Source organism: Tursiops truncatus, chromosome 8 (assembly GCF_011762595.2).
Source record: "Tursiops truncatus isolate mTurTru1 chromosome 8, mTurTru1.mat.Y, whole genome shotgun sequence".
Classification (NCBI taxonomy): Eukaryota; Metazoa; Chordata; class Mammalia; order Artiodactyla; family Delphinidae; genus Tursiops; species Tursiops truncatus.
In genome coordinates this window covers 53,409,904-53,427,498 of record NC_047041.1, presented here as the reverse complement: position 1 = coordinate 53,427,498, position 17,595 = coordinate 53,409,904, and the positions used below count along the sequence as shown (strand labels likewise).

General features: G+C 37.8%; 1 protein-coding gene across 7 annotated transcripts in view; it reads right to left on the bottom strand.

The window, feature by feature from the left end:
• Window positions 1-616: 616 nt before the first annotated feature.
• Window positions 617-17,595, bottom strand: part of ALG8 (ALG8 alpha-1,3-glucosyltransferase) — a 28,440-nt gene continuing 11,461 nt past the window's right edge. For 2 of the 7 annotated variants that reach the window (XM_019948777.3, XM_073808391.1), the window contains 10 exons: window positions 14,371-14,480; window positions 13,083-13,150; window positions 9,654-9,780; window positions 9,289-9,392; window positions 8,371-8,491; window positions 5,809-5,948; window positions 4,453-4,592; window positions 3,009-3,106; window positions 2,621-2,693; window positions 617-1,254 (listed from right to left, as the gene is read on the bottom strand). In XM_019948777.3, the coding sequence (XP_019804336.1) occupies window positions 1,023-1,254; window positions 2,621-2,693; window positions 3,009-3,106; window positions 4,453-4,592; window positions 5,809-5,948; window positions 8,371-8,491; window positions 9,289-9,392; window positions 9,654-9,780; window positions 13,083-13,150; window positions 14,371-14,480 (1,213 nt within the window). In that variant the 3' untranslated portion in view covers window positions 617-1,022. Of the gene's footprint in view, window positions 1,255-2,620; window positions 2,694-3,008; window positions 3,107-4,452; window positions 4,593-5,808; window positions 5,949-8,370; window positions 8,492-9,288; window positions 9,393-9,653; window positions 9,781-11,915; window positions 12,049-12,629; window positions 12,914-13,082; window positions 13,151-14,370; window positions 14,481-17,595 lie in introns of those variants that run through there. The other 5 variants (XM_073808394.1, XM_073808393.1, XM_073808392.1 and 2 more) reach the window with 5 other exon arrangements.

Here is a 17,595-nt window from a genome sequence, read left to right as displayed (position 1 = left end):
CCTCCCCCTTTGGCAAAAATCCCCATCTTTATCTTTGAATGAGACTCAAAAGAAGTCTGGGAATATAGAGTGAATTTAAGAGATGGGATAGCTGGATTAGCATCCCAGGATTCTATTGACCTTGGTCTCTCTCTGATCTTCTTAGGGGACAATGGGTAAATAAAATGTGTGAAAGTTCCTAGTGTCAGCTAGATAAATGTTGGTTGAATTTGAATGTGCAGCAGGTATTAGGCAAACGGGGGTCTTGGATAAAGTGTATGAAGTACTCTCAAGGTGGGGGGAGGACAAGACTGGGCTGCAAAACACCCTTAAGTCTTTTCACATGAGGAAAGTTTGAGAAGGAGTAGCCTTATCAAAATTGCAGTACTTGCTTTTAGAATAAATGAACTGTACAAGATGTCCTTAACTAATGTAAGAGTAGATGTGGTTTATAGTGTCTGCTGACAGGCCAAACAGTTCATTAAATATTCTCCCTGGCTTTGTGAGTATTGTCAATGTATAATTTCAATGAAAAAAAAAATCTCCTGGAACAAGGTGTACAGAATGGGGACAGTGCACACCACTTGCTTGTATGCATGCCAACAGGAAAATGTAGGAGCTGGAAATGATCCAAAAATTTTTTGTGCAGAAATACAAAATGGTATTTTATTTATATTTCCCTTAGCATATAATTCTAATTATGCTTTATACCCTGACAATGGTTATCATAGGCTACAGATAATCATGCTGTTGATCAGACTCCCTCCTTGCCTAGAGCAAGCAAAGCAGCCTCAATGATCTCAGACAATTTTAATAGGGGAAGGCGAGATTTGTTTCAGATGTGTTTCACTGCCTATGGAGGACAAGTGGCTTCTCACCATGGTGACAATCAGGTTGCTAAGCTGGGCAAGGCCAAGTTTAGAAGAATGGTCCTCAAACAGATTTACTGAAATGAATGGCTCATGCCACCAGCAACTTTCTTCAAGTTCTGATTAATTTCCCATGAAATAATTGCTTGGAATACATCCAAGCAGTTCCTTTATTCATTGCTTCTTTGTCTTGCCAACAGGAGGGTCAGTCAATACTGAAACATACAGTTTGAACCAAGCATATGTGATGCCCACTGCACAATACACTGAGGTCAGTAACAAAGGGATAAAGGGGTACTTCAGCTTCCAAGAGGTGAAAGGGAATACAAATTCACAGAAGACTTCCAGAGGCCCCAGGCCAAGGAGGTAGAAAGTTTCCATCCAATTAAAAAGAGGTTTTTCTTTTCTGAAGAAAAAACGAGAGGAGTCTGATTTTAGATGAGTCATTCTGCTTTTGCAAACATTTCTCAGCTAAAGCTTCTCACCTGCACTGTCGTGATGTGACGTACAGATAAAGCTAGAGTCAAACGAATGAATAAAATTTCACATTTTAAAAAAATGATAAAGATATATCATTACATTAACTCAACAATCCAAATTTACCCAACCATCATCTATGTTGTCACTTAGCTGAAGTTGCTGAGAGAGAATTAGCTATGCATTTGGAAGAGGAAAGGGGGCTGGATAGTATGATATTGGAATAAGAATATGGTAAACAATGCATAATTTTTTTGTTTTGGTAAAATAATATAAAATTTGGTATTTTAACCATTTTTAAGTATATAATTAAGTAGTATTAAGTATATAGACAATGTTGTGTCAATATCCACTTTCAAAACATTTCAACACCCCAAAAAAGAATCTCTGGAAACATTAAGCAATAATAACTCCCTATCCAGCACCACCATTGCTCTCGCCGGTCTCCATACCTACTAATTTACCTTCTGTCTCTATGAATTTGCCTAGTCTAGATATTTCATGTAAATGAAATCATCCAGTATTTGTCCTTTTTGTGTCTGGCTTATTACACTTAGCCTAAGTTTTCAAGGTTCATCCATGTCGTAGTATATATCAGAGCTTCATTTCTCTTTCTGGATGACTAATATTCCATTATATGTATATATACTATTTTGTTTATCCATTCATTTGTTGATGGACATTTGGGCTATTTCTACCTTTTGGCTATTGTGAATAAAACTGCAATGAACACTGATGTATAAGCATCTGTTTGAGTCCCTATTTTCAGTTCTTTTGGGTATATACCTAAGAGTGGAATTGCTGAGTCATATGGTTATAACTGAGTTTTCATATAATTAAGCATTTGAGGTTTCATGAACACAATCAGATATAATCCATAAGCAAGCTTTAAAAAATTATATAGGTAACATTAAGTTTAGAAAAGAAAAAAATTCCACCCATAATTCTAAGATATGTAAGAATTTTTTACATATCTTTTGGTTTTAAGCATCTGTATTTATGTGGTTTTACTCATAATGCATATCTTACATTCCATTTTTTAGTTTTCATATAAAGTTTTAATTTAAGCTGGGTAGTCCCTCCTCAAATATTCCCCCAAACTAAAGCCATGACCTATGTTGCCATGTGAGAGTGATGGAATATGGGTAATTTCTCCTGCTATCTGCTGATATTTTGTAATGTTGTGATGTTACTATTTAAACTTAAAAAATAAAATTTAAAAGGCTTATCAATCATTTAGGAGTAAACATTTCACAAGAGTAAATATAATTTTAAATGCACTTTTTTTAGCTTACCTGAATAGAGTCTTCAGTGAGGAAATACTATAGATGGTAAACAGTAACATGAGTAAGATTTTAATGGGAAGTTCTGTTAAAAGAATAAAAAAGTACATATGATAATTAAGTTGGTAAGAGAAAGGTTTATGGTACTTAAGGGAATATAATCACAATGACACAGCTATATAGTGCTAGGAACGCTTTCGGAGCTTAACTGTACATTTTTGTGACATGTAAAGATACTGAGAATTAGGGACATGTTGGAGGTTTTATTTAAAAGAATGGATGAGCTCTCTCTTTCTAAGAGATTTTAAGGTTGTTTAAATCAGATAGTATTGATCAGACAGTAGGCTCTGATGAAAAGGCATGGCAATTAAATAGATCTCTCTTAAAAGAAGCTATTTACCTGGTGCAGTGAAGAGCAGAGGGAAGAGGGAATAATGTCCTGTTGTGGTCAGAATCAGAAAAATTGAAGCATCTCCTGCTTTTCCCACAGACAAGAGGCTAAAAATAAAAATTCTTATAATAATTCCTTAAAACATCAAATGAAGCTTATACTTGCAGATAGCTGGAATAACCTGCATCTAATATTATTTCTAGAACTGGCTTATGCATAAAATAACATACTGATCTTTGCTACAAGTCCAATTCAGTTGAGAATATTAATTTTTTCAGTGGGAAACTTTAAGCAATACAAAGAAGAATGCATCACACTGAGTCATGGAACATTCAAAAAAGAATCTTGCCTCTGAGTAACTGCCTCCTCAAAGAAAGGAATATTGTGGGATTGGGAGCTGCCTAGTGGTGGCAGCTAGAGAAACAGGACTTGGAGTTTTATTTCCAACCCTATAGTCCTTCTCTTGGACAATGCCCCATACCTGCTGGTGTTTAATAAGAATTCTAACTAAAGACGTTAGAAGTTTTTCTCTATTTTTTAATTTGGAAACTCCAAGTTGCTAAATGAACCCAGACAAGCGATATACTCATCTGACAAATTTGATTAATGTCCTTTCAGAGCTTAAATGATTTCTCTCAGGATTTAAGAAAAATCTTAAGAAAAAGGCTAATTCTATTACCATCTGTCTAACTGGGTTTCAGTTGTATATAAAATGGACACAACTGCATTTAAAATGCCTTTCTTTTTCTTTTTTAGCATGACACAGTGAAAAGATCTTAAGATTCAGCATGATAAGATTCAGGTTTAAGTCCTAACCCTGCTATTTGCTAGCTGTGTGACTTTGGATAAGTCACTTAAACTCTGAGCCCTAGTTTCTGCAGATGTGAAGACAGGGGATGATATCCACTTATACTAATTATCTTAAAGGTTGTTGTGAGGCTCAAAAGAAAGAATGCAAAACAAAACAAAACAACAACCCCCGCCCCCAAAAAACCAACTAACAACAAAAGCAGTTCTGAAAACTCTGAAGTGCTGTATGTGTTAGGTATTATTCCATAATGGACTCAATCCTTACTTTGACTAACAACACTTAACAAGGAACTGTGGGACCTTATTTTCACAGGTGTGATGACACCAAAGTCCATGCTTTTTCCATACTATGCTGCTATTCAATAGCCAGAAGTAACAGCCTGGTATCATGGCGCTTAATCACTACAGTACCCCTTACCAAAAAATGCAGGAACAATACAGGCAGTTTTGCATACCTTAGGACCCTCACAGGTACCAGGATCCCAAGTTAAACATCCCCATTCTGTCCTGGTATAAATGTTCCCACGTGTCTTTGCCTTTGCCCATCCCACTGAACATGTCAAGAAGCGACAGATCAAATGGAAAACAATAGGATCACTGTGAAATATGCCAGAAATGTTGACTGACTGAGCTATCTGCTTACCTCATTGGGAGAACTGCAAGGAGTATGGCTTTTTCATGGACGTGCCACCCAAACATGAAGGAGCTCAAGGCACAAAGAATTAGACATCGGAGAAAGCCTCTGGGCCCTTGAGGTTTAAACCAAAGACAGAAAATAGAGGGCTAGAAACAATAGGCAAAGATAAAACTTCAGTATCATTTAAAATAGGCTTTACTGAAACATTGTTCAGGTGAATGTAATTTACATCATCTCTGAAAAACAGTAGCTCTTAAGACTATTCTCCATCAGACTGGGATAATTCGCTTTGTGAACAGTCCACCAAAAGTTAACATAAAAACAACTACTCAGGAAAAAAAAAGGCATCTGGAAATATATATTGAACACATTAAAATTAATTCTATTCGTCAAAATTAATATGAAATGATAATTAAGTTCTAGGATATCCAGTATAACTCCTAACTACACCTTCATAATTAGTTAATTAATAGTCACTGAACATATTAGGTCAAACTACAAAAGTTCATCGATATTGTGGAGCTAATAATAAATTAGATCTTAGCATATTAATAAACAAACACCTAACTTTGTGGGCTGGAGTGTAATTTACAACAAAACCACGGCCTTCCATATGCAGCTTACAAGGCTGAAGTTTTAGGAAAAAAGTTTTAAATTCAGAACATGTGGATAAGTAGGCCAACAGAGCTTAACTACCTACCAGTACTGCCACGTAGTTAAGTGGGGTCAGGTGTCTTGTGAGTAGATTTGATTGTTTAGAAACCAAAATTAAAACTGAGTGTAATTAGATATGATTAAGTTATTTATCCTGAATTTTACTAAAATTGTATCACGAAATTGAGGGCATCATGATCACTAACAAATAAAAACAGCTATGAATGATGCCTATAACAGCATCTGATTCATATAAGATTCTTATCTGATGCTCAGACAGCCTCAATTCATTGACTCTCTCAATTCATTATCATCGACACAAAATATCCATGCAGTACAGACAAATTTAGAGTTTTTATCAGTTAGCCATGTATGAAAACAAAAACCTGATGTCCCTACTACATTGTCCTCTTTCTCCACGGTGTGGTCCAAGTTCCCTCCCCTGGGCTTTTCTTTCTTCCTCATCTGACGGTGAACAGATGGTCTATTAGCTTCTGGTAAGAACCTCTCTCATAGAGGCTTTACTAGTAATCCTTCCTTACAGTGTTCAAAGTTACCCTAAGAATAGGAAATGCCTCAGTCTGCAGCAGGATTACAGCCATGGAATTTATCCTACAGTTGGGAAAACTTGAAAGTTAAAATTCAACCAGCCACACAAAAGAAAAGCAGAGAAAACTCAAGAAATGAGGACCATGTGTGAATTCTTACCAATATGGCAATCAGAGTGCAGATAAGGGTGGCCAAGGGTGTCACTGAGGGAAGGACTGTGTGTTGGAACTGCTGAACTAAACCACTTGTCATTGAGGCCTTGGGAATCTTGCTGGGGTCAAGAAATTTCAGTTCTAAACCTACAGAGTAAAAAGACATTTTATTTTGTTTTGTTTTGATTAATGGCACACCATATTTTACCAATCAATTCCTTGAGGAAAAAAATAAATCTACTAAATCTTAAGACTGTTTCAAGGTCAAGATTTCATTAACTCGGTCCTGCACCATTCTACCTAAAATGCCTCTAGTTTAGACTGCAGCTGTCTGTATTGGAACAAGAAACCTTGCTGGCGGGCAGCATGAACAGCTCTAAAATGAAGCGAGCTTTCTAAAATACAGGTCTACCATGTCACAGGCCAGCTTTGAATCCTTCCTTGCCCATGGGATAAAGTCCACATTCCTAAGCATAGCACATATGTCTTCCATGATCTAGCCCCCTCCCACATCTCCAGCCTCATCTACTCCACCTTGTTAAATACAGCTTGGCCACAATGAGCCGACATACCACTGACACCTGTGTCGTTTTGCACAGACTACTGCCTTTGCTTAAAATGGCCTACTCACTTTTAAAAGTTAACTCCTAATTCACTTACTCATCTGAGAAAGCTCCTAACTCAGGAAATAGAGCTGATTTTCTTGTGGGCTAAGGTCTGTTATACATGTCTCTGTTCACCACACTGCACTGTATCTGTATGTATGTTCATTTCCTCTACTATACTCGGTTCCTTAAAGGCAGGAATGACAATTAATTTATTTCTATCCCCAGCACATAGGAGTTCAAGAAATACTTACTAAATGAACCAAGTCTGAGGATAATGACGCAAGTCCCAGCCCCCAAAAAGCTAACAGAACAGTCAGGGACAGTCTGAGCACCTGAATGGCCCTGTCTAATGCCATTGAAAATTAGTGAAATGTGGGAAAGGTGTAGACTACCAAAATATTTTCTATTCATTCACCTTGTCCCTTTTTCCTTCAGCCTGCTGATTCTCTCTTAAAGCTGATCACTATCTGCCTGAAACAGAGTTGCCTAACCTGCCACTGACTTTCCATTCACGACCTCCTTGAGGAGACAGATATACACGGTGAGGTAAAGCAGTTTCCTGACTCAGATAAGGCAAGCGACCCTTGTACCTCATATCATGCTGGTTGTTTAAAGCTTTTAGAAATGTTAAGAACTTACTTTATAAGACGCCATGTACATCAAGGCCGGACTCAGTGGGTGAGCAATAATACCAAATTATGATTTCCTGTAAGTACGCAGCCAAAACGGTAATAGCAGCCACCACGCATTAAGCATCTACCATGTGCCAAGGGCTTTGTAGCCATTACTTTTTGCCCCCCTGAGGCACAGAGAGATGAGTAATGTGCCTAAGTCACACAACTAATAGGTGGAAGAATCGAACCCAGTTCTGTCTGGTTCCAAAGCCCCTGCTACTGACAGCCTAGCACTTCTTTATTGTTGCATTTGTTTCTCACACAGGTTTTTACGTTTTTAAAGGTTGTAAACAAAATCTTATGTGGCCTAAAATATTTACTGTCTGTCCCATTACAGAAAAGTTTACCTATCCTTCTCTTGATCCTGCCATTTTCCATCAAGCTAGGCTGTGTTCACAAATGAGAGACTGTGAGTTGTTCCACACAATTATTTTCAGAACCATCTAAAGGTTATAAATTCTTTTCCATCACACCTCAAACTTAAAAGCATAGCCTAAGTTTTCCCTTTCTTCTCATCTCATGTTAAACTGCATGGCCATCATTTTCCTTATTGGTTCAATACCCAGAGTAACAACTTACACATTCTTCTTTCCTGCTTCTTCACATTTTTAAGTTTAAAACTAAGGCTATAACTACTGAATAACGTTTTGCTTAAGGTAAAATTACCTTTTTTTTTTTTTGCGGTACGCGGGCCTCTCACTGTTGTGGCCTTTTCCCGTCGCGGAGCACAGGCTCCGGACGCACAGGCTCAGAGGCCATGGCTCACGGGCCCAGCCGCTCCGCGGCATGTGGGATCCTCCCGGACCCGGGCACGAACCTGTGTCCCGTGCATCGGCAGACGGACTCTCAACCACTGCGCCACCAGGGAAGTCCCAAAATTACCTTTTAAAAATGTCTAAAAAGTTTATTTTTTTCCCAAGGACAGGAGCAACAACCTCACTGCCACAAAGAGCTTTTATAAGGAGTGCAGTCTGTTTCCTGCACTGAAGTCTCAGCCCCTAGAACCACTCTGCTGTTCATTCTGAAAGCTGAAACGCGGGGCTGGAGAACAAACAGCCGAGCCACATTCAAAACACAAAACAGGTTTTTCTATTTGTCAATGTGACTAGTCCTTTCAATATTCATAGTCTAAGTAAGAAGGCTTAGGGAATTCCACGGCGGTCCAGTGGTTAGGACTCGGTGCTTTCACTGCCGGGGCCAGGTTCGATCCCTGGTTGGGGAAGAAAGATCCCACAAGCCGCACAGCACGGCCAAAGAAAAAAAAAGTAAGAAGGCTTGCTACCATACCGATGACGGACAGCACTTTGTCCAAAGCACTGTACAAAGCCCAGAAGTTTGGGGCCCAATACGCGTGGCAGAGGCCCCTCTTGAAAGGGAAGAGTCGGGAAAAGACTTGAGGCAGTTGGTTCTGTTGAAAAGAGATTAAACAGTGATCAGTATTTTCTAAATTCAAAAAGAGAACTAGGGTACTGTCTATGGCATAGCGTGTAGAAAGTTATGAGGTCTGAGTTCCGGTTTTTATACAAGGAAGTAGTTGTGTGATCCTGAGCAGTTCACAGAACCTCTTTTTTGTCCAACCTTCTCATCTGTTAAGTGGGACAAGATACATCAGAGTACTTTGAATACCAGTCCAATACTATAATAATGGAAGAATTTATAAGGGGCAAAGGAGAACACAGACTGCAGCTTTACCAAGTTTACTAAAGAGAAGGGGACGGCAGGGAAGGCTTGATGAGAGATGCAGTGTTTCCCAATTTTAGCAGAAATTAAAACTAATTAGTTGAATTCAGCATGAGGGAAGAAGTGAAAAAAGAAAAACACCTGTTGAACATCTGTAACATTCTAGGCACTTTAGAATGTTTGCTGTCAATGAATGACTGTGAAAGCACCGTGAGTACTGATTTTGAGGTTACAAATAAAGTACAGCAAACAAGCAAATTAGCAAATATGGAAATCTGTGACTAATTATTAGCAACTCTGTGTGTGTGTGTCTGTGTGAGGCGTATAGTTAAACATACAAATATATGCACATACATATTTGCATAAGCACAGAAATGTCTGAAAGAATAACATCCTATCTTTGGGGAATCATAGTGGGAAGGAGTAAAAAAGGAGTAGTTTTCCTTATTTTATATATTCCTGGCTTTATTATTTTTTTCTAAATAACAACAAACATGTATTCTTTATAACAAATAAAAGACTTACCAAGGCTAGAAAAGGACCCAACGAAAGAGCAGAAACTAGGAAAACAATTAGTCCCAGGGAAATAAGACGGAGAAAACTGAAGCTGTTCCATCGGATGGACCCATCTACAGAAAAGGAACATTATCGTTAACCAGGAGCATGGAAAGCCGTAACTTATACAATACGCCAAAACTAGAAGTATCCCATGATAGTACACCAATCTTTATGATGTGGCAAGAGCAGAGAAAAATCAGAATGGGTAAAGGGTTTATAGGATCAATAGCTGAGAGATACCCATTGTGCCTCATAAAACTCTCTCACAAAGCAAGCCACCAAGTCAAGGTAAAATAAAATAAAGCAAAAATAAAATGATCACTAAAACTTGCCTGGTTTATTTGCAGTGAAACAGTAAGATCGCAGTAAATATACACCGTAAGCTGGTGCTACATAGAGGTAGATGTGCTTGAAATGTAGGAGAACAGCAAAGAGAAATGCTCCTTCCATATGCCTTTTCTAGGAGATTTAAAAGGTAAATAATTCAAAATTCAGGGTAGACTAAACACAATAATGTAGTATCCTGGATTGGATTCTGGAACAGAAAAAGGATGTTAGTGGAAAAACTGGTGAAATCTGAGTGTACCAAGGTCGGTTTCTTAGTCTTGATGAATGTACCATAAGATGGTAACATTAGGGGAAAATGAGTGAGGGGGTACAGGAACTCTATTATCTTTGCAACTTTCCTGTAAAGCTAAAATTATTAAAAACAATAAAGTTTATTAAAAAATAAAAACACTGGAGACTGGTTGCACAACAGTGTGAATATACTTACCATTACTGAACTGTACATTTTAAAATGCTTAAAATAAATGGGTGAGGGGAGGAAAGAAATAGGTGAGGGAGACTAAGAGATTAAGTACAAACTTCCAGTTGCAAAATAAGTGAGTCATGGGTATGAAATGTACAGTGTGGGAAATTCAATAACTATATTGTCATATCTTAGTATGGTGACAGATTGTAACTAGACTTATGTGGTGATCATTTTGAAATGGATAGAAATATCGAATCACTATGTTGTGTAACAACTAGCAAAAACAAACAAACTCTAAGAAAATGAGATCAGATTTGTAGGTACCAAAGGTGGGGAATGGGGGAGGGAGAACTGAATGAAGGCAGTCAAAAGGTACAAACTTCCAGCTATAAGATAAACAAGTACTAGGGATGTAATATATAACATGATAAATATAAATAACACTACTGTATGTTACATATGAAAGTTGTTAACAGAGCAAATCCTAAGAGTTTTCATCAAATTTTTTTTCTATTTCTTTAATTTTGTATCTTTATGAGATGACAGATGTTCACTAAACTTATTGTGATAATCATTTCATGACGTATGTAAGTAAATCATTATGCTGTACACCTTAAACTGTATGTCAGTGCTGTATGTCAATTATATCTCGATAAAACTGGAAGAAAAAAATGATTTAAGATGGTAAGTTTTATCTTACATGTATTTTACCATATTGAAAAAAACACATGGTTTTGAAGATATACAGGCATATGTCGTTTTATTGCAATTTGCTTCATTGCGCTTCACAGATACTGTGTGTTTTACAAATTGAAGGTTTGTGGCAGCCCTGCATTGAGCAAGTCTATTGGCGCCACTTTTCCAACAGCATTTGCTCACTTCCTGTCTCCGTGCTATATTTTGGTAATTCTTGCAATATTTCAAACTTTTTCATTATCACTATGCTTGTTATGGTGATCTGTGATCAGTGATCTTTGAGGTTACTACTACAACTCACTGAAGGCTCAGATGATGGTTAGCATTTTTTAGTAATAAAGTATTTTTAAATTAAGGTATGTACATTTTTTTAGACAATGCTATTGCACACTTAACAGACTACAGTATAGTGTAAACATAACTTTTATATACACTGGGAAACCAAAAAATTCACATGACTAGTTTTATTGCAACATTTGCTTTATCGTGGTGGTCTGGAACTGAACCCACAATATTTCTGAGGTCTGCCTGTATTTGGAAATACTTAACAAATGAAATATGATGTTTGGGATGTGTTTCAAAATAATCCTCTGTGTGTGTGTGTTTAGATCACTGTACTGTTTTCTCCATTTTTGTATATAATTTAAATTTTCTATAATAAAAAGGTTTAAATGTAATATAAGGAGAACAGAGGCAAGTGATTCCAGCCAGCTTTTATACTGAGCCTAGTCGGTTTATAAATTCATTATTTCAACAAATATTTATTAAGTACTAAGTTTGATCCTGAAGTACAGGATACATCATCATAACAACACACTACAAATTCTCCTTAAGGAACCTAGGGAAGTTAATTACCTTCACCCTCTAATAGTTATACAATAGCTGGAGTTGATTTCCAGAGAGGATCTGGGAATGAGAGTACCAATGATTACACATAAAGCTATGCTAACGAAGAATCACTTAAATCTTATATTACATATTAGGTAACATAAACTACAATCAGGCTGAAGGCACCAAGTGTTGTGCCAATAGTACTAGATCTAACAAACTTCCTAGGAGAATTAAAGGCATTCTGATTTAGGAAAAAAAAAAACCACCTCCAAACTGAGTTGACTATAACTAAAGAAGTCTACATTCTACCTACCTCACAGGAATTCTGGAAGGATCAAATGAGATAATGGTCCTGGGGTCCTGGGGTTTGGAAGGATCAAATGAGACACTGCCAAAGGGAACATGAAAGGCCAAGTTCCTCCTTTCACTGTCTCATCAGGTGTGGTCTAGAATAGATGCGTTAGGAATGATAAGGCAAAAACAATGGGATGCTTCCAAATCTCTCCACCGGTTTTATTATTTATTTAAGATTCAGAGAAAGTCTAGCTGGTTCTATAGCTAAAGTTTAGTTCATTTGTTCAACAACCATCCAACATTCATTCATTGAACACCAATTATGATCCACGTATAATGTGGCTTTTTATGGTTAAAAGAAAAAAACTTATCCACACATTTATAGTTGCCAAAGAACTTTAAAATAGATTATTGAACTTGATCTTTCCAAAGTCCCTGTGGGGTAGTCGGCCCCATCTGATAAACAGAATGTATCAAGGGTAAATTTTATTTTATGGATGAGAAAACTGAGGCTGAGAGGGTTGATGGTTGCCTTGGGTTAATGGTTCCCAAACCTGATGGTGTATCAAAATTCCCTGGAGATTCCTAAAACCCAATCCCAGAGATTCTGATTCAGTGTACAGAGGAGTGTCCCAGAAATCTGAATTATCCTCCTCTATGAAAGGAGGAAACATTTAACAACTTCACAGAATAGTTACAAGGTTTACTCAATAATATATTACCTATAACGTACCCAATCTGAAGCAGCCAGTGCTTTTGAATAACCCCTGTCTGAGTCACACAGCTTAGTAGGGTTATTCAGGATTTCAACTCAGGTCTTCTGGTTCCAAATTCCATACTTTCCATTACACTATGCTACATGCTGCTGATGGTTAAGGCCCCGCCATCACAGTTACTACATAGTATAAACTGCTGAAGATTTCATTCCTGGATAAATGGTCCCAACCAAATACAGAAACTCAAGTTTATTTTAGGCCTGCCACACTCTAACAAGTTTTTAGAGTATAATTTTCTCATCTGTAAAATGGAGAAAAGTATTATTAAAAGAGAAGATGGAATTTGTGAGAAATACTCAATAAAAGTGTCTATAGCACTTGGCAACTCAAAACAGTTGGTCAAATAAACTTACCTATCACCTTTACAAGCTAAAAACCAAACTAATATAATTAGCCTATTTCGTGTTTACCTGAAATAATCGTGCAATAGAGAGTAGCATTAATCCAGATAAAAAACCATTGTACTGGAAATGAATATCTGGACTTAGGTCAAGGAAAGAAAACAGAGGATGCCAATTTCACAATGAACTGTGCCAGCAGACTAAGTATAAAAATTGCAAATGCTTCCATTATAGGTAAATTAAAGACAAAAATATTACTACCAGTTTGGACTTTTCATAAAAGTGTTTTCTATAAACAGCCAAATCCTGGACAAACTTTTAAATTAAAATTTATGTTTAAGAAGAAAACCAGGAAACTTTCCCAAATTTTCTGTACCTTAAAGAGCCAGCAACTAAAGGAGTTTTTTGTTTTGTTTTGCTTTTTAGCATCAGGGATAAGAAAGGAAGGGACCTAACAGCTACTGAAGGCCACTGCATGCAGCATTCCATTGTTTACAGTACACATACAGTGAACCTGTGAGGTAGTTAGAGCTCAGAGCATTAATCCACTCATGGCCTAACACTACTTGAATTTCATAACTGAGATTCAAGACCAGGTCAGACTTAAACCGAAGTCTCGGTGTTTTCTTCCACACCTGGCTACCTCTATGAAAACGGTAGAAATTCGGCTTCTATCATTCGGATTTTAGTTACATTCAGGAACCACCCCCCACCCCGCTTTTTCTTTTAAGATTTTTTTGATGTGGACCATTTTTAAAGTCTTTGTTGAATTTGTTACAATATTGCTTCTGTTTTATGTTTGGGTTTTATGGCCACAAGGCATGTGGGATCTCAGCTCCCCGATCAGAGATCAAACCCGCACCCCCTGCATTGGAAGGTGAAGTCTTAACCACTGGACTGCCAGGGAAGTCCCCCATTCAGACCCTTTGGATTTAAGAACTTTGCCTATTAATATGTCATAAGCCAAGATGGCAGAAAAGCATGAAGGCCTGTCTGTTTCCATATGGACACTGTGATACGCCGTTTCCTATAAAAGGTATTTAGAATGTGTTATAAACTATTTAAGATATGTGTATTAGATTAATCTAAAGACAGTTACCAAGTCCCAGTATATTGCTTTACTGGCAGTTTAACTGGTTCTTGCACGTCACCACTAACTTTTCAGGGACAAAGGGCTCTAACAATCAGAGTCTGATGAAGTTGGGCAGAGACCACAGTTTGGGGAACTGACTAACCCACCCCACATCCACTTTCAAAAGCAGCTCACATTTCAGAATCACCATTACAGAAAGAATTAATCTTATACTTAGTATATATCAAATAAGTAAGGGAACAGTACATAAAACGTCAAGGATACGGTCTACAATTAACAACCCGAAGTTCCACAGCAGTAATACTGATAGAATGAACTTTGGCTTCTCTGTAAGTTCTCTGCCTGCTTTTTTCCCATCAATGCATTTACAGCACCTATATTGGAACATGAGGAAAGAATCAGAAACAAATTTAATCTTCATTAGAACACCATAATACTTCTACAGAGTACACTCTGATATACTCCGATGTGTTTGATTAGCCATTCCTGATAAAGTGTCCATACCATTCTTTTTTTTTTAATGTGGAACTATTTTATTTTGAAAATGATGATTAAAAAGTGACACTGAGGCTGAATAGCAGTCAGAAAACCCAGGTTTATATCAACCCAAATATGAAGGAAAAAAAAAGGAAGAAAGAGATGGAGGAATGAAGGAGAGAAAGGATGAAGGAAATGAAGCTAGTATTTATGGAGTACTCAGTGCACACTAGATGCTTTCATTCAGAGTATTAAATTTACTTCTCAAGGACCATGGGAGGTTTTTTTTAAAAAAGGAGGAAAGGGACTCCAAGAGAATTTCTTGTAGTCCTTCAATATGACTGCACCCAAAACACAGCTCTAATGTTGCCAATTATTAATAGGGAGGAAAAAGAAAGGTGATGGAGTCCAGTTCTGGTGATGCTGACAATTTTCCAATTAAGGTGCCCTTAGGTGTCACCTCTCCCAAGAAATTCCAGTGGGTTGGAAAAATTTTAGTTGCTTCCCTGTCAGTTTATTAGATTAGACACAGGGATTGGGGTGTCCATGCCATTCTTGACTGTTTAAAAAGGTGGTAGCAGAAAGAAAGGCCTCAGGGCCAGTTCCACGTCTCTTTCTCAGCTATGCTGATTTGAAACAAAAGTCTTCATTTTTTCTTTTTTTTGAAAACAAAGTCTTCATTTAATAAAGCAAACAAACAATAAAACCATCCACCAAAAACCCAAATGTAAGGATTTTGAAAATTGAGAGGGCACACACTATTTTAGTCCTTAAAACTAAAAAATGCAGACCAGAATGATATAGCACTCCAAATTATAAATTACGATACCAGCCAAGTTAAGAATAGACCTGTGAAGACTTCCCTGGTGGTGCAGTGGTTAAGAATCTGCCTGCCAATGCAGGCGATACAGGTTCAATCCCTGGTCCAGGAAGATCCCACATGCCATGGAGCAACTAAGGCTGTGTGCCACAACTACTGAGCCCATGCGCCACAACTACTGAAGCCCACGTGCTCTAGGGCCCACGTGCTGCAAATACTGAAGCCTGCGCGCCTAGAGCCCATGTACCATGACAAGAGGAGTCACTGCAATGAGAAGCCTGTGCACCGCAACGAAGAGTAGCCCCCTATCGCAGTAACTAGAGAAAGTCTGTGTGCAGCAACAAAGACCCAACGCAGCCAAAAATAAATAAATTTTTTAAAAAAATATATTAAAAAAAGAAAAAAAGAATAGACCTGTGATAGTTTGGGAGAGGGTGGTGGAGGGAATTGGAAAAAAAAAGAATAGAGCCACAAACCTGCAGCTCTTGATTGCCCAAATAATTTAAAAAACTCCTATGAAAAAATGTTTGTTATTTAAAGGTAGAGATATTAAGTGACAATACCAGGTGACAAAATAGTATGATCCCATTTTTATTTTATAAAAATTAAATTCAGATACAGGAAAGAGGCTGAAATAATATGCACCAAAATGTTGATAGGGACAGCTGTAAGTGCAGGAGTATGGGTCATTTTTACTTTGTGTGTATGTATAATTGCTTTCTGTTTTCCAAAATTTTGACAATGAAAAGGATGTATTATTCTATAAAAAGATTTTTTAAAAATGTATTTCATTTGAATATCAGCAAATTCTAAAACCAAAGAAATCTAAAACCAAAAGAAGACATAATAAAGATGCAATTAAGGGGCTTCCCTGGTGGCGCAGTGGTTGAGAGTCCGCCTGCCGATGCAGGGGACACGGGTTTGTGCCCCGGTCCGGGAAGATCCCACATGCTGCGGAGCGGCTGAGCCCATGAGCCATGGCCGCTGGGCCTGCGTGTCCGGAGCCTGTGCTCCGCAGCAGGAGAGGCCACAGCAGTGAGAGGCCCGCGTACCGCCAAAAAAAAAAAAAAAAAAAAAAAGATGCAATTAAATAGGGGTTAGCAAAAGGTGTCCTGCTTTTCCTCCATGGAGACTCAGTTTCCTCATAAATAGAGATAGTAACCTTACAGGGTAATTGAGAAAATTAAGTAAGTTACTAATCTATACAAAGTGCCTTGTTCCAGATTTTTATCTTACTTAACTGTTCCCTCTACATTGTAGATGGAAATGAATTCTACTCCCTCTCTCTGCCTGTATACACTTTCCCTGAGAGTGTGAATTTAAACATTTTGAGTTAAAAGGAGTACATTTACATATCACCTTCCCTTTCAACTCTTGCCAGGTCATAAAGAGAATGAAGGTCAGGGTGCCAAACAGCAGTTATTCCACGAAAATGAGCAGGGGTTAAAACATCCCCAAGGGAGTCTTTACTGAATGGGGCAAGAGTTCAGTCTAGAAGGCCTCACAAACAGAAATGATCTATTTATGACAAAGGTCATTGAATGGACACCAGTTATTGCTCTGTCACAATCACACCAGCAGGCTTAAGTCTTAGGACAGAATAGAAACCAACATTAACTGGGAAATCACTACTTGGAAGTCACTGTGCACAATATTCTACGTATGTGTATTCACCTACTTAAAAGTAACTTGTAAGTAAAATATGCGAAACATTAAAATATAAACATAACTTAAAATTAGTGAAGAGTCTTCATGAAGGAAAGAATCCAGAGACTACAACTGAAAGCACTCAGTAAGATTTCTTGAGTTTACTACAATGGAAACTCCATTGGTGGTTAGCATTATGCGTATGTATGCATGAGTGTGCTGTGCTGTATGTAGGTATGTGTATCCCAAAGAACAGGGTAGGTCATGGTAGCCTCTGGTAGTCTGCTACAAGGTAGGAAAGAGAAGCATGTAGAGCCTCTTTGGGAAAGAGAAACGGTCCTGGAACTCACTTGGGACTACTTTTCACAACATTCACAATCTCTTGTTCTACCTCTAACTTGTAACCCCACCTTAGCCCCCATTTTCTTCCACAAGATTCAGCTAGACTGCTTGCTGTAATTACTCATTGTGAAGTTTGAAACACAACCATTTTGGACTGTTCTAGCATTTGCTATTATATGAACTTTGTTTGCCCCAAATGAGGA